We start from the raw sequence: 23,369 nt of genomic DNA, 5'->3' as shown, positions 1-23,369 counted from the left end.
AGAATCGGGTACGAATAATAAAAATGATCTTCATTAACTCTGGCACATAGCTGTTCCCTTTTCAACCCTTCAAATGCTTCTAATAAGCTTGCACAGAAGAGAAGGGGAGACACTATGTCATTTTGCTTGAAACTCTTTCTGTTTAGAAAGTTGCGAATCTCAAAAAAAAGAAAAGTCTATGGCTACTGTGCAGTCCCTGCAGATATTATCGAGTGCCTTTATTTGTGTTTCCTCTGAAACACGATACGTGCAGGACTGCTCATGGTGATATGTGTATGAAATAACAGATAAATCGACCATACGTATAGTTCAGTGTGCGAGAAATTCCTTTGCGCGGGCAAATATTAACACTCGGGCAGCAACTTTCATGTGGCTAGAAGACGCAGACTGGGCTCTCTTGTGAACAAGAGCCACCTTCTGTCCTCTCTATTGCTGCAGGGCTAAAGCATCGCCGTCGTCTCCGACCCCGTTCCCGAGCCGCAGCCCTCTCCTCGAAATGCGGCCTCCAACAGACAGGCCTCCACCGGCGGCAACCGTCCCGTCTCCGGTGGAACCGCCCGACAGGTTTCTACAGGTGGGCGCACCACTGCGCTGTGTTCGCTTCACCTTTTCGCTGAGTTTCATCGAACGTTAAGAGAATTACAAAGTGGAGTGCTAAGTCCAGCTATTTCATCTTTACCGAACAGGGCGAGCATGTGAAGAAGAAAAATGACGACTGGGAAGGTGACGAATCCGTTGACCTCGCAGAAACGTTTCTTTTTCGCTGTATTTTTTACTTAAAAGAGCCTTGACTGTGCGAGGCTAATTTCATCACGCTTTTGAGGAACGTGTTTATGTTTGCTGCCGTGTGCTTAGAATGGAGACAGCTGCAAGCTGCGCATGCCACGTCCTGCGTGGGTGCGTTGGTTTTGCACGCAACTGCTATTCTTGAATTGAGCAGACTAGCCTGCCAATAGGTTTTTTTTTAATTATCTTCGGTATTCCTAAGACTTACGAAGACAGCTAAAGAAAATAGCGCTGTGGGACTATATTCAAGTAGGCAGGTCAAGTAATGGATGGCTGGCCGACATCTTCGATCTGCCTAATAATTTTATATGTGATTATCTTTTTACCTGAAAGAAGGAATCTGCAATTATTTTTGCGAATAAAACTTTCTAATGTCAAAAAGTTAGTAGAAGTAAGCTCACCGGCTTAGCGCGTTATTCAGCTAAAGCTGGTTGGAATTAGCGTCGTTTCCGGCAGGTGTACGGTCGGTCTGGCGCATGTATGCAACGAAGACGATAGTGCTTGGCACAAGCACATTTGCAAACACTTTATGCAGGCGACGAGCCAGCCTGACGTACAAATAGTTACTTGGCTTTGCTGTTCAAATTCGCTCAGGTATAACTAATTTGTTTTGCCTCTCTTTTCGAGCATGCTTAGCTACTTGCTTCGGCCTGTTTGTTTGGAGTACGTTTAGGGACTTGGCTTAGCCTCTCTTTGTAGAACTCGTTTGGCGCGACGCTGCAACTTGCACCGTCACGCTTGCAGACTGGCTTGCGCAGGCGTCGCAACCACCGTCGACATATCGGCCTGCCGGAGCAATGGGGTCGTCGCGCCTTGCCAGCAGCTGAACTCGTTTGCTCAAGCCAGGCTTGAGAGCAGCACAATCGTGGCGGCCGAATGCGCTAGTCACGTGATTTTTTTTTATTTCACGGGTTTTCTTTGGAGCTCGGAAAAAGGATACCCGTCAGGCTTTCTTTATCGCAAATAAATGGAATGGGGGTTCTTGAAGGTGCTCTCCAACTTTGCTATTCACATTTTCTGTTAAAGTCAATATTTACGCATTTAGAAAAATTATCTTACTTGCTAATTAATTAATTGCAAAACAAAAAATTGCCTATGATGCGCAAGCCGGTTGGTAGCGGTATGTAAGTGGTTTCGCTGGCCTACCTCAAACATCTTATTTTTTAACCCTTGGCTAAAGTTAGCCTGGACACCCTGTATAAAGCGAACCACGCTTCTTGCGGTGGCCAATTCCGAGAAGGTAACACAGCCAGCGGGCCTGCATCGTCTCACTGAGCCACGCGCTTTAGTCCACAAGAATGACTTGTCGCGCGCGGGCACATCCACACAAATATTCATACAAATAATGCTTGCCATCGCGCGCGTGCAATGCCTGAGCACGTGCGCGGGGCACTGGGCAAGAGTCAGCAGCTCATGCACTGTAGATGCACCGACCGCGCGCGAGAAGTGTCCAGCGTCGAAAGAAAAATAAAAACACTCGCGGCGCTGTAGACGCCCACACACGCACGAACGAGCACAGGAGCCTCCCGGTATAATGCGGTGAGTCGCCAGATATATCTGCATCGCAGTGCGCCTCCTCACAGATGTGAGTTAGCCACTGTGAGGACTGCCTTTTAAGCAGAGCAGGCAACCCTCCGATTCCGCCCTCGGGCCTTGCGCGTTGATTCGCCTGTCATGAACGGCATAATCGTTATGTAACTTTACCAATGGCACGATTACCTGGAATCAAAATGCAGTTGCCAATCACTTCCGTCACACACGCGAAGAGCGGTTTAAAACCGCCGACCTTCATTATGGCGGAGCGCCAAATCGCATCGCTATACGTTATCTCCGCCCTAAAACTCAGTCGAATAACGTGGTGTGGTATGAAGTTTGTCAATAAAGTTCCCTCGACTAGCCTGTTTTATTGAGGGTGCTTCCCGTCGGCTGTTGTGCGACGTATCCATGAACGATCCAACAGGCCCGTGCTAATTCTTGAAATGCGGGTCATCGCACAAACGCGGTTCGCATACTCTATAGGTTTCTCTGTATTGTCAGACATTCAGCGGGTAAATGCGGCTTTCATGTAAGGCGCCCCCCCCGTCAAAACGTCTGAAAAATAGTGCGGCCCTTTCACGAGTGTATGCTACACACGGGGCGCTTTTACAGAGAAAAGAGAGCTACGCTTACTGGAGGGCAGTAGACCTTCGCTCCTCTGAGCCGTCACGTGACCATCTCCTGCAGGCTGCACTGCACTTCGAGCTAATTTCGTCGGGTGCTACGCGCGCTCACCCAAGATAAAGTGCAAACAGCTGGCACAGGCAACCGTGTACTACCGACTCGAACAGCCGCTCTTCCCGCTTCGCCGCAGTGCGCCAGCCGTCTGGTCGGAATGTGCGTTCATCTGTATCGTACGTCTAAAGGGAATAGGCACACATTGCAGCAAGGTGCTGTGCCGACGAAGAAAAAAGCCCCTCGGCAGTTTATTCCTTTCCTTTTTAAAAGCCACGAAACGAAAGAGGGGAAGGGGAACGAGGGAGGGAAAGATGCGGCCCGCCGTTCTCGGGCTGATAAGCTGCTATCTGATACATCTTCTCTTCTGTATAAAAAACAAAAAAACAAAAAGACAAACTACGATAGTTGGCGGAAACTGCAGTCATAGTGAAGTCGTCGAGGTTCCGCACGTTGCCTGGTTGATTTCCGCGGACCTGACGAGGTGAGATCGTTTTCATGCGTAGCTGCTTTTGGATCTTCGATGTTCTGTCTGTGCCGTGGAGATTGTTCTTGCGAGATGTCGACGTCCCGGCCTGTTTCCTGAGCCGCGTGCGTCGGATGCACCATGTTTTGTCGGTCTGTATGTGCGTGTCCTCCCGGGCGGTCGATATCCTGGTCTTTGTCGCTGAGACACTGTTTTCCCAGGCTGTCGACGTCCTGATCTCTGTGCATACTTTCATCGCCTCCGGGAATGTGCAGCAAGTGTTGCCTGTTTCGCCTCAAGAGCCGCTGGTTCTCAGTCTTCACCACGTACGACCTCGGTGCTGCTTTCTCGATTACTGTTGCTCTGCGTGACCAGTTGTCGCCGTGCACACGAACTGAACTGCCCTCTTTGAGAGGTGGCAGTACCTTTCCCCTCGAAGATTTGCAATGCTTTCGCACTGGGACACTGGAATCCTCGTTGTATTCAGGCAGGGAAGTGCGGAGGCGTCGGCCTTGCAGCAGTTCGCCCGGAGAGCGGCCATCTTCTAAGGGAGAAGAACGATAGGCTAAGAGACCCAACCAAAAGTCACCGCGTGACTCATTCGTCTTCTTAAGGATGCGCTTAATTATCTGAACCCCCTTTTCCGCAAGCCCATTTGACCTTGGGAATTCTGGACTCGATGTGATGTGCTGGAAGTCGTACTTCTGCGCAAACAGACGAAATTCTCGCGATGAAAACTGGGGCCCGTTGTCAGTCCACACTTGCACCGGGATGCCGTACCGTGAGAAAATGGCCGATATCTTGGCTATGACCTCTTTTGCCGCTGTGCCTCTTAGCTTCTCTACTTCAGGGAAATTTGAGTGGGCATCGTACACTACGACATAAGCGGCTCCACCAAACTGGCAGAGGTCAATTCCTACGCGGTACCATGGCCTATCCGGGGTGGGCTGCATGAGCAAGGATTCCCTCTGCTGGTTGTACGCATACTTTTGGCAAGTACTGCACACTCGCACGAACTCGTCAATGGCACTGTTGAGCGCAGGCCAGAATACCAATCTCCGCGCTCTGGCTTTGCATTTATTTAGTCCAAGGTGCCCCTCGTGAATCCTCTGAAGAATTTCTGCTCTCATAGATTTAGGTATGACAACTTTAGAGCCCTTGAGCAGTATTCCTTCTACCACAGACAGCTCTCTGGCAAACGGCTTCAGTTCACCGTCGATGGCAGCCCCTTGTGAAATTCGCTGTCTCACCTCGCTTAAGTACGGGTCATCCCTGATTTCCTTTTCCAGACGCTCTTTCATTGGCGTGCTTACGATGCTGGAGACGACCTGTACGGCATGGATGTCGCAGTCTGCTTCCGATGAGGCACTCGACGCCTGCGTTGGCACTGGTGCACGTGACAACATGTCCGCCAGCAGCAAGTCTTTGCCAGGAACGAACTGCAACGTATAATCATATTGTAGGAGCCTAATAAAAAAACGCTGCAATCGCGGAGGCATGTCTGCAATGTTCTTTTGGGAAATTGCAAGCAAGGGCCTATGGTCAGTTTCGATCAGTACCCTGCGGCCATAAACAAAATGATGGAACTTTTCGCATGCGAACACTACCGCAAGCGTTTCCTTTTCAATTTGCGAATAGCGGGTTTCGCTATCTGTTAGGGTCCTTGATGCGTACGACACTGGTCGCCAGTCACTGCCATATCGCTGCAGTAGTGCAGCGCCCAAACCAGTCCCCGAAGCGTCCGCAGTGATCTTGGTTTCCTTTGCTTCATCAAAAAGCGCGAGTAATGGAGGGTTTGTCAGTGCGTCGCAAATTTCTCTCCATTCACGCTGATGCGCCGCCGTCCATTCAAACATGACGTTTTTTAAGAGTGTCCGCAGTAAGACTGTCTTATCACTCAGTGACGGGACGTACTTGCGAAAGTAGTTAACAACGCCCATCATTCTGCGCACTGAATGCCTATCTTGCGGCGCCGGCAGCGAAAGGACGCTTTCAACTAAGTTGCGACCGGGACGAACGCCTTGCTCACCTATTACGTCGCCCAAGAACGCAATTTCTTTCAACCCAAACACGCATTTCTGCCTGTTAAACGTCAAGCCCGCCTGTGCTGCCCGCGTTAGCACGGCATGGAGGCGCTCGTTATGCTGCTTCTCACTGTCACCCCACACTAGAATATCATCAATGTATATGCGGACGCCTTCCAGTCCCTCGAAGATTTCAGTTAGCGTTTTCTGGAAAACTTCGCTCGCTGATGAAATTCCAAAAGGAAGACGCAAAAATCGGTAACGCCCAAATGGTGTCGCAAAAGTACACACCCGCGATGTAGCTTCGTCTAATGGGATTTGATGGAAACCTGCATTTGCGTCTAGCCGGGAAAAAAACTTTGCACCCGACAGCTCTGCCTCAATCTCTTCCCTTGTTGGCATTGGATAGTGCTCGCGTTTGATGTTCTTGTTGATTTCCCTCGGATCCATGCAGACACGAAGCGCTCCATCTTTCTTACGCGCTATCACCAAAGGGCTTACCCATTCTGTGGGCTCATCCACCTTTTTGATAATGGCAGCCTTTTCCATGCGCTCCAGTTCTTGTCGAAGAGGGTCCCGTAGGGCCAAAGGTACTCTTCGTGCTGGATGCACTACTGGGACAGCATCCGCCCGCAGGACCATCCGGTACTGCCGTCCAACACACCCCGTACCCTGGAACAAGTCTGGAAAGGCTTTCTCCGGTGCTGTCTCATTCCATTCCACCGAATCCACAGCTTTCGGCACTAGCCCAAACTGCTGACATGTCTGCAGCCCTAGTATGGCCTGCCGACCCTTCTTGACCACGAAGAAGGTCACAACGTGTGCCACACCGTTGAGAACAAGGATCTCTCTATCCACTCCGACATGCTTGATAGCACTGCCGTTGTACGCCTTTAGCACTGCAGTGCTTTTCTGGAGGCTCGCGGTGTTTTTCAAACGACGGTAAAGAGTTACAGGAACTATGTTTGCTTGTGAGCCTGTGTCAACTTTGAATCTAATTTCTTTGCCGCGTATGTTTCCGCTGACCGTCCAGTCTGCACCGGCCCCGTCGCTGATTCCGCACACTCCGATATCTAAAATATCGAACCCGTCCTCCATCCTTTCTTCTTTTACTTCATCTACCTGTCTGCTCTGGCGGCGCCTGCAGCATACCGCAAAATGATTCGGCTTCTTGCAAGCATAACATATCTTTCCATACGCCGGGCAATCTCCTTGCGCATGAGCCCTGTTGCATTGTCGACATTGAAAAGGTTTCCGGTCATGCTCCCGTTTGTGGGCGTAGTCTACTTGTAGGGTGTCATTCGACCAAGCAGCATTTTGCCGCGCCGAGACCTCGGCCGCTTTGCACATCTGCTCCGCCTTCTGTAAGGTTAGGTCCTTTTCTCGTAGCATTTTCTCCCTTATCTTCGGATTGTTAGTGCCGAAAACAACCTGATCTCTTATCATAGATTCTTCGAGCGTGCCGAAATTGCATAGCTTCGCCTGTTTCTTTAACTGCCGCAGATATTGCTCAAAAGGCTCTCCTTCATCCTGCACGCGGAGGCGAAAAACGTGTCTTTCGTAAACTTCGTTTCCTTCATCCACACAGTACGCCTCAAACTTGCGCAGCACTGTCTGGTAGTCTTCCTTGCTCTCACCTGCTTCGAAGGAGAAGTTGTTATAGACGTCGAGAGCCTCTTCACCCGCGGCGCTGAGAAGGATTGCCGTCTTGGCGGCTTCCGATCTGGGCGGTGTAGTGGGCGTAGCCGTGAAGAAAAGCTCCAGTTTTTGCTTGAACGTGTGCCAGTTTCTTCGTAGGTTTCCGGAGAACTGTAGCGGCTCTGGAGGCTTGACAATATCCATATCGGCGGGGCTTCGGCACTTCTGACACCATGTATCGTACGTCTAAAGGGAATAGGCACACATTGCAGCAAGGTGCTGTGCCGACGAAGAAAAAAGCCCCTCGGCAGTTTATTCCTTTCCTTTTTAAAAGCCACGAAACGAAAGAGGGGAAGGGGAACGAGGGAGGGAAAGATGCGGCCCGCCGTTCTCGGGCTGATAAGCTGCTATCTGATACACATCTAAATAAAGTCACTTGTACACTAAAAGTACCGCAATCAGCGGGCGGCGCGCGGACAACATTGGGCTGACGTTGGCATATATGGTCCAACCCTGCGAATGTGTCGCCTGGTAAGCGAAGAAAGCTCCGATTAAGCGCGTGGTGTCTCCTCCGCAGTCGCCATGTCCATCGTTTTTGCAGAGAAAGTAGGGAATGAAAGTGTTGGCAAATGAAAATTTAGACGAATGATTTTGAAAGCCTTCTAAGTGTCGCACGACAGCTGCGTTGCCCGTTACTTTTGTTAGTCCCCGGGCGTGCAACGCGAGGATCACGTTGGTCCTAACGCTTCATACCCTTCTTGACCCGATAATAGCAGCGCAGATGGCGTTTCCTGATACCGCTGAAACATGCCATAAATGCATGCTTTCCGGACCAGGCAGTCCTATTTGTATAGCATTCATGCTGCGTTCATACGAGCAGGATAGTAAAACGTTCAATAAATCGGTTCGCTTAGAAATGCGATCCGCAGAAGATATTCTCTTTACGCCTTCTATTTACTGTCTGCCTTTTATCCCCTCCATGTTGTCGGGCGCTAGCCGGACGCTCGTGGAATGTGGTTGGATGACCACAAGGACGGTAGCGCTCGGAGCTACCGCTCTAACTGCGCGGCTATATGGCCGCTAGATAAAATCCGCTCCGTACTACTTACAGTGCGTGGAGATGTGGAGTGATGCGGCTCGGCAACAAAAGAAACGTCAACCCGAGGTGAACGTTGGGGAATTCAGTGTGGGCGGTCATGTTGTGCGTCAGTCAAGAAAAATGGTCGTCTGGCGGAAATCTGAAGCCGGGCACGATTCGTCAACCCTGGTGACGGTACTTTGCGCTCCCAAAGTGACTAAAGAGACCAGCGCGCGGCCCATGCTGACAGACACCTTCGACAGCGCATTAGTTTCACAGCGATGTAGACCGCAGTGCAACGCTCCTTTCGACCGAACCATCGTGGATCGTAAAGTGCTCGCTGCTAACTCTCTTCTTTCTCTATCTGTCACCAACTAATCATTGTTATATTGTCGCACACACACACACACACACACACACACATATATATATATATATATATATATATATATATATATATATATATATATATATATATATATATATATATATATATATATATATATATATATATATAAACTTATGAAGGGAGCCAACAGTCACCGAAACCAAGGTGCACAGGGGAATGTTTAATTCATTTTTTTAATGCGTAGTGCTAATCACTGGGTTAATAATACTCAGATTAATCTATCGCTTAAAGAAGATTACTTATAAAGCAGCAGAAAAAACAACCATGCCGCCGGTGGGATCCGAACCCACGGCTTCCGAATATCGCGTCCGGTGCTCTTACCAACTGAGCTACGGCGACGGCTGTCCAATCTGCTGCACTCGTGCCGCCGGTGGGTTCGGATCCCACCGGCGGCATGATTGTTCTTTCTGCTGCTTTATAAGTTATTTTCTTTAAAACCAATTGATTGGCCCTACAATTAAAAAAGAAACATTCCCGTATGCACTATGGTTTCGGTGACTCGGCTTCCTTCGTATGTTTGTCAAACGAGCTCTTCATTTCATTTGCTTTATATATATATATATATATATATATATATATATATATATATATATATATATATATATATATATATATATATATATATATATATATATAGCAGACAAGTTAAAGGAGATGAGGGGCCCGTTTGACAAATTTATGAAGGGAGCCAACAGACACCGAAACCAAGGTGCATAGGGTAACGTTAGTTTTTTTTTTATTTTTTATTTTTTTTTTAATGTGTTATGCTTATCAGTGGGATAATAATGCTTAGATTAATAAATCGCTTGAAGAAAATTACTTATAAAGCAGCAGAAAAAACAACCATGCCGCCGGTGGGATCCGAACCCACGACCTCCGAATATCGCGTCCGGTGCTCTTACCAACTGAGCTACGGCGACGGCTGTCCAATCTGCTGCTCTCGTGGGTATTTATGTTTACTGGGTGTAAGCGAGCCTTGAGAGTGTGCACCAGCGCCACCCTCGACCATAGCGGCGGACGTAGCACGTCCTGTAATACCGCGAGCGTGACGTAGAACGTCATCTAACGGCGAGGGCGGAAACTGTGCGAGAGCCCTCTTATGCTACCTATGGCATCAAGACTGCCAGAACCGAGGCCCTCGTTAAGCTATTCGCAGACAAGTTAAAGGAGATGAGGGGCCCGTTTGACAAATTTATGAAGGGAGCCAACAGACACCGAAACCAAGGTGCATAGGGTAACGTTAGTTTTTTTTTTTATTTTTTATTTTTTTTTTTAATGTGTTATGCTTATCAGTGGGATAATAATGCTTAGATTAATAAATCGCTTGAAGAAAATTACTTATAAAGCAGCAGAAAAAACAACCATGCCGCCGGTGGGATCCGAACCCACGACCTCCGAATATCGCGTCCGGTGCTCTTACCAACTGAGCTACGGCGACGGCTGTCCAATCTGCTGCTCTCGTGGGTATTTATGTTTACTGGGTGTAAGCGAGCCTTGAGAGTGTTCACCAGCGCCACCCTCGACCATAGCGGCGGACGTAGCACGTCCTGTAATACCGCGAGCGTGACGTAGAACGTCATCTAACGGCGAGGGCGGAAACTGTGCGAGAGCCCTCTTATGCTACCTATGGCATCAAGACTGCCAGAACCGAGGCCCTCGTTAAGCTATTAGCAGACAAGTTAAAGGAGATGAGGGGCCCGTTTGACAAATTTATGAAGGGAGCCAACAGACACCGAAACCAAGGTGCATAGGGTAACGTTAGTTTTTTTTTTATTTTTTTATTTTTTTTTAATGTGTTATGCTTATCAGTGGGATAATAATGCTTAGATTAATAAATCGCTTGAAGAAAATTACTTATAAAGCAGCAGAAAAAACAACCATGCCGCCGGTGGGATCCGAACCCACGACCTCCGAATATCGCGTCCGGTGCTCTTACCAACTGAGCTACGGCGACGGCTGTCCAATCTGCTGCTCTCGTGGGTATTTATGTTTACTGGGTGTAAGCGAGCCTTGAGAGTGTTCACCAGCGCCACCCTCGACCATAGCGGCGGACGTAGCACGTCCTGTAATACCGCGAGCGTGACGTAGAACGTCATCTAACGGCGAGGGCGGAAACTGTGCGAGAGCCCTCTTATGCTACCTATGGCATCAAGACTGCCAGAAGTAATAAGTTATAAGTTATAAGTAATTTTCTTCAAGCGATTTATTAATCTAAGCATTATTATCCCACTGATAAGCATAACACATTAAAAAAAAAATAAAAAATAATAAAAAAAAACTAACGTTACCCTATGCACCTTGGTTTCGGTGTCTGTTGGCTCCCTTCATAAATTTGTCAAACGGGCCCCTCATCTCCTTTAACTTGTCTGCTAATAGCTTAACGAGGGCCTCGGTTCTGGCAGTCTTGATGCCATAGGTAGCATAAGAGGGCTCTCGCACAGTTTCCGCCCTCGCCGTTAGATGACGTTCTACGTCACGCTCGCGGTATTACAGGACGTGCTACGTCCGCCGCTATGGTCGAGGGTGGCGCTGGTGAACACTCTCAAGGCTCGCTTACACCCAGTAAACATAAATACCCACGAGAGCAGCAGATTGGACAGCCGTCGCCGTAGCTCAGTTGGTAAGAGCACCGGACGCGATATTCGGAGGTCGTGGGTTCGGATCCCACCGGCGGCATGGTTGTTTTTTCTGCTGCTTTATAAGTAATTTTCTTCAAGCGATTTATTAATCTAAGCATTATTATCCCACTGATAAGCATAACACATTAAAAAAAATAAATAAATAAAAAAAAAAACCTAACGTTACCCTATGCACCTTGGTTTCGGTGTCTGTTGGCTCCCTTCATAAATTTGTCAAACGGGCCCCTCATCTCCTTTAACTTGTCTGCTAATAGCTTAACGAGGGCCTCGGTTCTGGCAGTCTTGATGCCATAGGTAGCATAAGACGGCTCTCGCACAGTTTCCGCCCTCGCCGTTAGATGACGTTCTACGTCACGCTCGCGGTATTACAGGACGTGCTACGTCCGCCGCTATGGTCGAGGGTGGCGCTGGTGAACACTCTCAAGGCTCGCTTACACCCAGTAAACATAAATACCCACGAGAGCAGCAGATTGGACAGCCGTCGCCGTAGCTCAGTTGGTAAGAGCACCGGACGCGATATTCGGAGGTCGTGGGTTCGGATCCCACCGGCGGCATGGTTGTTTTTTCTGCTGCTTTATAAGTAATTTTCTTCAAGCGATTTATTAATCTAAGCATTATTATCCCACTGATAAGCATAACACATTAAAAAAAAATAAAAAAAAAAAAAAAAACTAACGTTACCCTATGCACCTTGGTTTCGGTGTCTGTTGGCTCCCTTCATAAATATATATATATATATATATATATATATATATATATATATATATACACCTCGTCTTCTGATCTTCTGTTGTTTTTTGTTTGCGTAGCGTTTCGTTACATGTTTTACTCTTGCATATCATCTCAACGCCTTCGCTTTTGTCTTAATATTTTGGTATTTTTGAATTTCGTATTTGTCAATGCTGACGTTTTGCAAGGTTACACTGTTTCGTATAAATATTTCTTTTTTGTAATTTTTTTGCGGCAGCTTGTTGTGGGTAAGCCGATCGTTTGAAACTTCACATTCCGCCGCCTTCGCGCTGACTTCGATGAACCCACAAAAACCTTCCTGTAAGACTTCCTGCTTGAGCTCACGAATAAGGCTTCACCGGGTTATTTTGCTGTTGCAGCATTCGAAGACGCATTTCTATGGCATCCTTGATGGCCCAGGAATACCGCGTTATACATATTTTATACGCACAGCATGGAAAACTACTTTAATGAAACACGCCGGCTTAACGTCGCGGAAGCGCTCGTCCAGTCAGCTACTAGACCTCGTGGTCTACCTATGGCAGACTATGATCACATGGTCGCAACTGGCCAATAGGCGGCGCGGCGACGAAGAGAAAACAGCTGCGGTGCTTTCAGAGTTCCAGCAACTTTGTATATACAGGGTGGCCCCGATAACTTCAGAAAAGGGTTTAAAAATACGCCGCGGCACTCTAAGGAGACGCGATTAAATGCATGTTAGCAGCTGTTGTATGGAGCAAGTCGCACGATTTTTGTGTTTTGCTTAATTGAATAATTATTCGAGATTAATTACCCATCTTCGCAATCAATGAAGATAGGCGAAAAATTCGAATGAGAATGTTGTACAACGGTCCGCAAAACGTCCGAATGAACAGTTTCCACCATTCCATCTATTGCGTAATAGCTTTTTCTTCTCTCAGCGCAGATGCCCGCGAAATACAGGAAATTTCCATGTGACACGCTCGCTTCCGCACCTGCAATTACAGCGCTCTGAAACGTTCCGCGTAAGAACGAACAGGTAATTTAGCTCGGTGCACCGCCGCTTAAAAAGCGACAGGGCAGAGATGCAGCCGCTGGCTGAGCGATTCACACCAGCGATATGCTTCCCACGTGACGGTTCATGATAACGATAAGCAGACAACCGTTATCGCTTGCGCTGGCGTTAATCACGCCGCCAGCGCCTGCGTCGCACCCCTGTCGCCTGAGCCGCAGCACACCCGGCCAAATGAGCTGTTCTATCTTTCTCAAGATCGTTCCTCGATCGAAACGCCGGGTCAAAATGTTTCCCTTACTTAACGAAGCACAGAGTATGCTATTACTTCAAGCAGTCATATAGAACGTCATGTTCTCGCAACCCCCCTCCCTAACACACACACACACACACACACACACACACACACACACACACACACACACACACACACACACACACACACACACACACACACACACACACACACACACACACACACACACACACACACACACACACACACACACCACACATGCACGCGCACGCACGCACGCACGCACGCGCACACACACACACACACACACACACACACACACACACACGCGCACGCACACACGCACGCACGCACGCACACACACACACACACCGAATTTTTGTCTTTTGAGGTTTTTTTTTAACAACTGGGAGAGATGCATCAGTGCAGTCTGTTGAGCTGAATTGTAGAGCAAGGTGGACATTATGTACATACCTCATATAGATCAGGAATTGGATGATTAATTAAATTTAAAAACTAATAAATATTTTACTTTTGATTTAAGGGAGCAAGGCTATATTCCGAAATTGATGACCGTTAACAACGGAGGTGGACCCTTTATTAGAGTGTTGTCAAATGGCGAAGAGGCTCGAAATATCGAACGTCAAAAATGCGCATATCAAAGCTTGTTGATTTGGCTTTCCTCATTACCGAGTCATAAAATTGGGGCGCTGCGCGCGGTATCGTCGGTGAAGTTAACTTCTTCTATATAATATAACAGATAAAATGGTCCTGTATTTGATACTTAATAAGTGCTAGAGACGCCATTTTATAAATATGCAAAGCGGAAAGCCAACCCAAAAACCATTAAATTGCGTATTTTTGATGTTCTATAATCCCACCCGTATTGCCCACGAAGAAAATTAAATAATGGAGCTCGTTTCGATGTTGACGCCATATATTTCGAAATATAACCTTGACCTTAAAATTGAAAATAAAAAGTTCAGTAGTTAATTTACGTTAATTAATCATCTAGTTGTTCTGTCCATTGACCATTTGCAAATTCGGTCCTGTGTGAGTGGTCACTCAGATATACCCGCGGCTTTTAATCGTCTGTGGGAAGCGACCCGGTCATTGGGTGGTTGGCGACCGGACCTCACTATTGGCTGCCGTTTGGTGCAATATGCAGCCAAAGCTGACGTCCGACCGCCCAATATTCAATGGACTGGACGCCTCTCACAGAGGCTTGAAAATCGCGGAATATATCTGAGTGAACAATGACAGAGGAGCAAATGCCCATGTAGGGAATGGACAGATATCGAGTAGGGCCACAGGTAAGAAAGCGAACGGCCAATCGCAGACACAGCCGGATTGGTCCCAGCGCCCTTGTGTCGCCGCATCCAGTCTGGCTGAGCCACACGGAACATGCTACGCCAATCCGTCTTGCAGACGACGGCCAATATGATAAACCTCGTTTGGCGTGTCGGACGTGCTCCGTGATTCGTGGAGGTCGGCGCCGGTCCACTAGATTGATGCAAGTAATTGGCATCAAGGACGCGTTTCTGTGACTGCCGGTGGGACGTCTCCTCCAGTGCCCGACGCCAATGGGTGAAGCGACCAATTGCAGAGGAACAAATGGAATGGAAAGGAAATGGACCGTTACAGAAAGCGTCCCCTGGCTGCCGTCTTTGTTATCAGCGAATAGAAACCGTCCGGTTCTTGTTTCCGTGAGGTTCCGACTCACCGTATAAAAAAAGTGGCCTGTTTAGGCCTTCCTGGACACGTCAGCAGCGCTGCTCTCGCATATCTCGGGATAAATGTAAACGCGAAGCCCTGTCGGGAGCCACGCTGCGGAGATAACGGAATTTCCTTCTTTTAGAAGGCGTTCCCCCGGCGCAGATATACCTCAACTATTTTTTTTGTGTGTTTCCTGGTTTTGTTTATACGCCTATGAAGAAAAATAAAGCGGCGTAAATGGAGCTTGATTGGAACTATTCCAGCCTGTTGATTTACCATTTGATCCCAATTCACACCTTGCTCCTGAAGCGAAGCTTGAGAACTAGCTAATTAGTGTTATCCAGTTTGATTCCAGAATGAAGCAAATACTGAAGACTACGCTATGTGACTAACAAGAACACTGAAGTGATGTCACTGCCTTAGGACGCTAGTTCTTAAGTGTTAATTTTTAGCTCAGAACAAGTCCCGCATATCTTTTCGTCCTTTCCGGTTCAGTTTTGTCGAATGTGAAGTGTTATAGCTCGGTTAATTTTATATCCCGCACCTGAAATCTGGCAATGGTTCCCATACACGTTACAGTCTCAGAGTGCCAGGACCGCCGCGTTTCATCTTTGAGGCACTTTGCAGGTAGTAGTTATGTTTATAGTTTATGGGAGTTTAACGTCCCAAAGCGACTCAGGCTATGAGAGACGCCGTAATGAAGGCCTCCGGAAATTTCGACCACCTGCGGTTCTTTAACGTGCACTGACACCGCACAGCACATGGGCCTCTAGAATTTCGCCTCCATCGAAATTCGACCGCCGCAGCCGGGATCGAACCCGCGTCATTCGGGCCAGCAGCCGAGCACCTTAACTACTCAGCCACCGCGGCGGCCTTTGCAGGGAGTAGTGTCGGCTTCACAAACGCTACAGTTGCCAAGGTGACGCATTTCTTTTTTGCAGGCGCATTGAAGTGGAAAGAGTATCGTGCACAACATCCACCCCAGAGTGGCTGAAGAAAGGCCACCCGACTAGCTGCAGAAAACGAGGGCCGTGCCGTAGTAAGACCTCGTCTTGTAGTAGAGCTTTCTTGTTTTAACATTTAGCAGCTTAAGACGACGCAAGCTAGGTCATATATTGGTATTTCTACGTCGTAACTGCCAAGACTGACGCTCGACAACCTTAGATTGTGGAACATTGTGAATGGCCCACGAACGGCAAAAAAGCCGGTGCATAATAGACATGTGAAAAAAAAATGCAGTTTGGTGTGCTGTAGTAAAAAAAAAAAGCCAATTTATGAAGCGCTCCGAGAGTAGAGCCACGGCCGCTCTATATCAAGAGGTCGTGTTGGTGCAGAAAAAGAAAAGGGAAGGACAGGAAGTTGCTGCAAAACCGATAACTGCGGCATTTAGTTTACTCGAAGGCAGTGCCGCGATAATGGTAAACTGTACAACGACCTATATAAAGGATAAGAGTGCGAAAAGGACGGATGCTAGTCGTAAGTCGTGTTGAAAATCACATGCGATCCATCCTCAATAAACAAACCGGTATGTGAGACAACGGATTAAAAAAAAAATTATCTCCATTCTGAAAGTAGACATAGCATTAGGTTAAAACTGAATTCCTTAAACGCAAGCGCCATATATGCTTGCATATGGACTTGTCTTAATGTTAACAGCACCTTTTGATCAAGTAACATTAGACCTGTTTTGGAGCGCCCATGCAAACCTCAGCTTGTTCACATTGCATCCTAGAAGCTAAGGAAATATGGAATGTGAAAATACACACAACCGACCATAAAACAAGATGTATCGGCTTCCGTATGGCAGCCTTATTCATGATGAAATGACACAAGCAGTGATAAGAGCCTAATGCGTTTGAAAATAGTGCGCAGGGGGCCTACGTACAAATGAATTTTTTTCCATCGACGCGATTTAGCGTGTGGCTAGCAGCTTGTAAGATTAATTACTTCTGGTCAAGGCGGGGAAATAACTTATTTTCGGTTGACAGCACGTGCGACCTGCCACAGTCGATATCGTAAAATCTTGATATGAAGTGTTTGGCGATAGCCTAGGAAACCACTTTTTTATTTCTGGCATCGTTACAATGCTCTTTCAGTGCCTCTCACAGAGTACTCAGAGTTTCTAGTGTCGCCAAGGTAATACCCGCGGTAAATTAGTGGAGCGGGGAGTCTTTCCTTCTTTCAGACTCGCCTACTTTATGTCGTCAAGATAAATGTAGTAGCAGTTTGTTTTAGAAAAACAAAAACCAGACGAGTTTTCCTTCATCTCTCGACTTCGAATGTGGAAGGTCCCTTCACTGATGGTGTACGCGTGCGATAATTCAGCGGAGTATTACCTCCATGATTCACTAAATGCTGAAAATATTTACCTCATTCATCAATATGGCGTGTGCTTTTCATGACACACGTTTTGAAATTTTTGAAAAAAAACGGCTCTTCAAATCTTCATAGTATGCAGTGCTATGACCACGTTGTGTTAGGGGCGTGCTGCTCGGTCACTGAGACATAGTTTGAGAGAACGGAACGCTTCTCGAAAGCAACCCACTACAACATCTGAGCCTATTTCTTACGCCTGCTTTTGTCTCGTGACACAAAGTTCTTGCATCCTCGGTAAAGGCTTTCCGTCGTCACGTATTTCTTTTCATACTGCCGGAAAACGTTTCTTTTCGTTGCTGTTTGGTTATGCCGTTTGTTTATCGTTGGCGACCCACGGCCTTATTACTTTGTCACGCGAGAGGTCGAGACCATCGACCTTTTTTTCTAACTACCAATTTTATTTCCAATTTATTTGGTCGTCTTCCATTGGTAGCAGCTCTCCAGGTGACGTAGACCGCGGAACAAGACGCTACGCCGGTCGTGGCTGAATCACGCCATTATTCCATGCACTTGCACGAGCGCGTACCACACCAATGTCACACTGGCGTCGATGGGGATCAATGACGACGCACGACGACGCATTTGACACACATGACGAGCTTTGTCGGCGCTAATGCAGTCGCAGCGAAGAAACTGGGCGTTGGTTGTGCGATAAGTAGCGTAGCCTGTGTGGCTCAACCAGACTGGATGCGGTGGTAGGAGGGTGTCCAGTGGCGGGCCTGGCCGCGTCTGTGTATAGCAGTTTGCTTTTCTACCTAATGATTTCGTTAAGATTGACGTCACGGCCAAGAGAAACAGAAAAGTTACTAGAGCAGTTGCTGCCATCGCCTCCGTCGAGTTGTTTTCAGTTTGTAGGCATATCATAGCCTAATTAGCAGTTGCAGTTGTGCGCCAGCCCAGTCACCTGTTTCCTTCAATCGCTACGCCTGACAATATTCCGCCGTTATTGCTTTTTTCTTAAGCTGAACCCTTTTCGTTAGCCTCCACGTTTCTTCCCCGTAGGTGAGTACCGGAAAGATGCAGCGGTTGTACACTTTTCTCTTGAGGGATATTTGGTAACCTACTATTCATGATCTGAGAGAACCTGCCATATGCGCTCCACCTGATTCTTATCCTTCTAGTTACTTCCCTCTCATGATCCGGATCAGCTGTCACTACCTGCCATAAGTATTTATTTCCTTGACCACTTCCAGTGCCTCATTGCCAATTGTAAACTGTTGTTCCCTTGCTAGACTGCTAAACATTACTTTGGTTTTCTGCATGTTAATTTTTAAACCCACCGTACTGCCCTGTCTGTCTATCTCATTGATCAAGATTTGCTGTTCAACTGCTGAGCGACCCAGCAAGGCAATGTCATCAGCGAATCGCAAATTATTTAGGCATTCTCCATTAACTCTTATCCCCAGCTGTTCCCAATTCAGGCCTCGTAATACCTCCTGTAAACAGGCGGCGCATAGGATTGGCGAGATCGTATCCCCTTGCCTGACGCCTTTCCTTATTGAAATTTTATTGCTGACGTGGAGGACTATGGTAGCTTTACAGTTCTTATACATATCTTCCAGTATTTTGACATAAGGCTCATCTATACCCTGATTTCGCAATGCCTGTATGACTGCTGAGGTTTCCACTGAGTCAAATGCTTTCTCATAATCAATTAAGGCAATATATGGGGGTTGGTTATATTCTGCGCATTTCTCTATCATCTGATTGATAGTATGAATATTATTCATTGTGGAATATCTTTTACGAAAGCCTGCCTGATCATTTGGTGGATTGAAGTCTAAGGTTTCCCTGACTCTATTAGCGATTACCTTAGTAAAGAACTTGTAGGCAACGGAGAGTAAGCTGATCGGTTTTTCAAATAATTTCCTGAAAAACAGAGACACCAAGTGATTGAATGAAACCGTTCTATGTGGGGGCTTCAGACAGGAAAGGTACCGGTCTCCATTCCCATTCTATTTCCATTCTCCAACGTGTGCGTTTTGATTGCATTTGATATCCTTAGACGTGTGGGCTTTTCTTTTGCCACACGAACACCGCGGGCTGTATGAGCAGTTTCAGTGCTGCTGGATTGGTAAGGAGACTTTAAATAATCAACAAACAATGTATGCATTTATATTAAATGCAGTTAAGCTCCCTAGTAACACATGCTGACATCTGATATGGGGTTACAATCAGATCGAGTCATAGTAAGAGACACCGCATATCCTCTCTGTTTTCTGTCTTTAAGTTCCCATGCCATAAAGATGTGGCTTCCTATTCGGAGGAATTTGCGGAGAAACGTGGTACAAGAATCTGTGAATTTACTTCCTTTCAGTTTCCTTTCTGCACTTGTCGTTTAACCCAATCTCTATAAAATGACATTATATTCGCCACAAAACCTTAACGTATGACTGTACTGCTGTTCATACACACTGTACTCGTCCTGCGCTGCACCACGTGGCCACACGTACGTGCGTTCCTTAAACGACCGCATGAATGCACTACTAGACTTGGCCAGAGTCTGTTGTGAAACAGGGACTCATGGAAGTGTACTTTGCGTTTGCTGATAACATGGCCCTGTTTTTTTTTTCATTTGTAAGTACTGCTAGTTGCTGATGAACTGCCGACTCGGCGATGTGACTTGACCTAGGTAGGCGAGCAGGTGCGGCATGCCTGTTGCTTCTAATGCAGTTTCGGAAGAGGACTGCAATTGCAGCGGAATATTATTGCGCTTTTTTGCAGTGAGATAAGCCATATTTGGCCGTAAGCATCTGGCACCTTGTAGCCCTAGTCATATACGGTCACATCTGGCTCCCTCAAGCAGAAGTGACCATGGACTGGAAATTGGGCGGCTTGGCTTACTTGCGAAAGGCACGCATTGGCCAAGATGAGCCCCACAGCATGGTTCAAATGAGGCGGCGTGGCTTCCAACTCGAAAGTATTTGAGCTCCATGTTCATAACAGGGAGTTTGAGAAAATATTGGCACGCTTAGATTTCAGTGGATACGGGGGACATACAGCGCGCATGCGGGTGTCATTGCACAACTGTGGGAATGAAGCCAGAAGCTAAACTTTTTCTTAGCAGCTGGTAGGTTATAGCTATTTATCTCGATGAGTGTGCTGAAGCAAAAAAAAAATTAACAATGACAAGGGCGGCCAGAACCACGCCTTGCTTTTCTGCGCACTTTTTCCGCCGTTGAAAAAGTCGCTATAAGACATATAATATAGGAATGCATATACAGCGTATAGAATACACCTACGTACCCGGAGCTCGAATAGTTTGGCTGCATAATCAGGGCGTAGCATTCATTCCGAAGTGCCCTGGTACCGGAAAAGGTCGACGGCAAGAGATGAAGAAGGTAGAGGATGAGATGCATTGACAGTGTTATGGGCGCAGCAAACATGGGCCTGAGCAAGCTTCGAGTGAAAGCGAACAGGCAGGGGAGACTGTCCTGTCTTGGTCCATGATGTCCAAAGAGTCGAACACGAAGCGCCGAAGCGATTGTCTTTCGCATTCGGGAGGTGCTAGGGTCGATCCCCAGTGCCGGCGGGTACCCTCCGGTTTTCTAATCGGTACAAGATTTCCCCCTGTCTGGTGCTCGGCTTCTTTGGGATGAACTGCTTGGAAAAGGGTCCTGGACCAAATCGTTACGTTGACGAGCCAGTGATTCGTTCCACCGTCAAGCAACCCTAAATCCGCCTCGTGCGATAAAAGCCCATTTGTCGTGGACGTTAAAGCAGGAAAGCTCCAGACATGTGAGCGTTCCTCCGAGATGCCTGGTTTGTAAAACATTAATATGTTTTTTTGCCTCATTTTCAGCTGTCTTGATTTTGGAGAAAATCTATTCCGGCAGGCATAGTTGGTGATTTTTGAAGCTAGAGCTATTGGCATTAGAATTTGTGGCGCTGTGCAAGTATATTCACCATTTTCATTTCGTATTTAACTGTCCACACACCTGCAGTCTTGGTCAAAAGTACACAGCCCAAGGGGTCTGCTTCTGAGCCCTGCAGGGCGGCTCGTCTTGCATACTTAGGGGCCCTAATCTTACGAAGGTGGGACGAACTTAAGTCCTCAACCCTCTCATGGTTAGGACTGTCAGATGTGCTTAAGATACCCGCGACACGCCTTGGAAGCAAACCCTTTTGGCTGCATATTTTTGACAAAGACTATACATGCCACTGCCATCTGAGTTTTATTCTCACACACAACATCCACCAGAGAACGAAAACGCATGATGCTACCACTTTTGCAGTAATTGTATGTGCACTATACAGCGCACATAATCGCTAACATGGTCTTATGTTGCATAGAAAAAAATAACGCAGGTCAAGAAATTGCGAAGTGTCTGCCTGGGGACGTCTCAGAAACTCAGGACGTTCCTTCGAGAACCTGCAGTGCAACAAACTAAAGACGTGCCAACAGTCAGTTGATTTTTCAATGCGAACACAGACCGCCTTTCTCTCCGCATGATTTTTTTCTTTTTTCTTCACACGCGACGTAACAGGTATCGTTTAAAACAGTCCAATTGTTCGTCCAATCGGTACTGACACATGTGCTGCTGGCCGTTGAGATAAAAAAAAATGACGTGAGTTTTACACCGTTAAACCAATTAGGACGTGTGAAAGCTCTTGGTTTCGAATCTGCTTGAATATTTCGTAAACATTGCCTTTACTTCTCCTCCGAATCCGCTTGGCTCTTGTCTAAACATTGCCTTACATTCCTATCTCTCATTTCATGCTTCGACATCTTCAGGACAATTTCGTTTAAACTTTCGTACCACGTGAAATTCCCCTAGCCACACATGTATCCAAGTAATTTCATCGCAAAGGTCAAGGGTCAAAGATTAAGGGTCAAAGATTAAGGATCAAAGATAAAGGGTAAAAGGACGAGGCTTCAGAGACCTATCGGCCTTTTCGGGATTGCTAGTGAAGTAGTGCTTCCGCACTAAAATCTAAACATTTCTCCCTCTAGTTTACCATCAGCTCTCTTCAGGAACTGCACTTCATTTAGCAGCAGCTTCCAAGGTAACTATGATGACCTGATATTGTACAGAAGGTTGTATGTGCGTTTCTAAGAGTCTTCGGCCTATATGCTTCAGCGAGCGGTTTTCTTTTGGGGGGGAGCAGTGGGAGATGACCAGGAGAAGCCTTTGTACTGAAGTGAGCTCGTTTGATGACGAGAAGGTGGCTTGTGTGCAACGAACGATAGGGTCCTCGGATGTACTGGTGGTTTCGATATGAAGAGGGACACCGTGTGAGCATTCAACGAATGATTACTTCGTGAGTATGAGCTATATGCGCACTTTAGCCTTTGTTCTGTATAGTTTTACTCTGGACGGATAATGTTCATGAAACATTTTCACTTTCGGTGCAGATGTAACAGCAGAATCTGTACCTGTTTAAATTGAATGTTCCCTTTCACAATGAAACAACCTGTATGTCTTTATCACAGCGATAGCTTCTGTTAGCTGCACGTACATGGGCAGGCGAAAGTTTGTGGAGCGCTATTAGCGGCAAAAACTGCTTTCAGCACCATCATTGCACGCAGCCGGAATAGATGAGTAACGTAATCAGAAGAGTGGTAACATCACAGTTCGCCGTTAATCTCAAGATTTACGCTCTGGACGCAAAGAAATTTAAATTCCTTGCAAAAGTCTTGCCCCATAAACTTATGAATGCACTATATTCCTTGTCTGTAAATTAGTCGCCTGAATGGTTCCGTCTTTGAGTGTCCATGGCATCTGCTGAGCATCTCTTGAATGTTATACTTTTCTCAAGAATGAGGTATGGAGAAGGTGCACAACTATGGTGTGCTTGAGTTTTCGCTGGAGTCTCGGTCGCGGCAACGTCACGCGCATCTGAGAGACGCACATGAGCGCGTCCTTCACTGTAGGCTCACGCCGGATGGATTCCTTTTATCCGGCGTCACCATGATTGCCATCTCACAGTAGAGGAGGAGGTTTATGGCTGCGCTTGGGCGGATGCCAATGTGTAATTACTCCCTTATTACAAACCTACCCCCACCTTGGGGGGGTTCCCCTAAACTTTTGACCACTGGAGGAGGTGGG

At 47.1% G+C, this 23,369-nt stretch overlaps 1 protein-coding gene across 4 annotated transcripts in view; it reads left to right on the top strand.

Moving 5' to 3' along the window:
* Positions 1–23,369, top strand: part of LOC144102791 (uncharacterized) — a 105,699-nt gene that overhangs the window by 55,526 nt on the left and 26,804 nt on the right. For all 4 annotated transcript variants that reach the window (XM_077635954.1, XM_077635959.1, XM_077635964.1 and 1 more), the window contains one exon: positions 439–574. In XM_077635954.1, the coding sequence (XP_077492080.1) occupies positions 439–574 (136 nt within the window). The remainder of the gene's footprint in view (positions 1–438; positions 575–23,369) is intronic.

The sequence above is a fragment of the Amblyomma americanum genome, chromosome 1, assembly GCF_052857255.1.
Source record: "Amblyomma americanum isolate KBUSLIRL-KWMA chromosome 1, ASM5285725v1, whole genome shotgun sequence".
Taxonomy (NCBI): Eukaryota; Metazoa; Arthropoda; class Arachnida; order Ixodida; family Ixodidae; genus Amblyomma; species Amblyomma americanum.
This window is presented reverse-complemented; position numbering and strand designations above follow the sequence as displayed.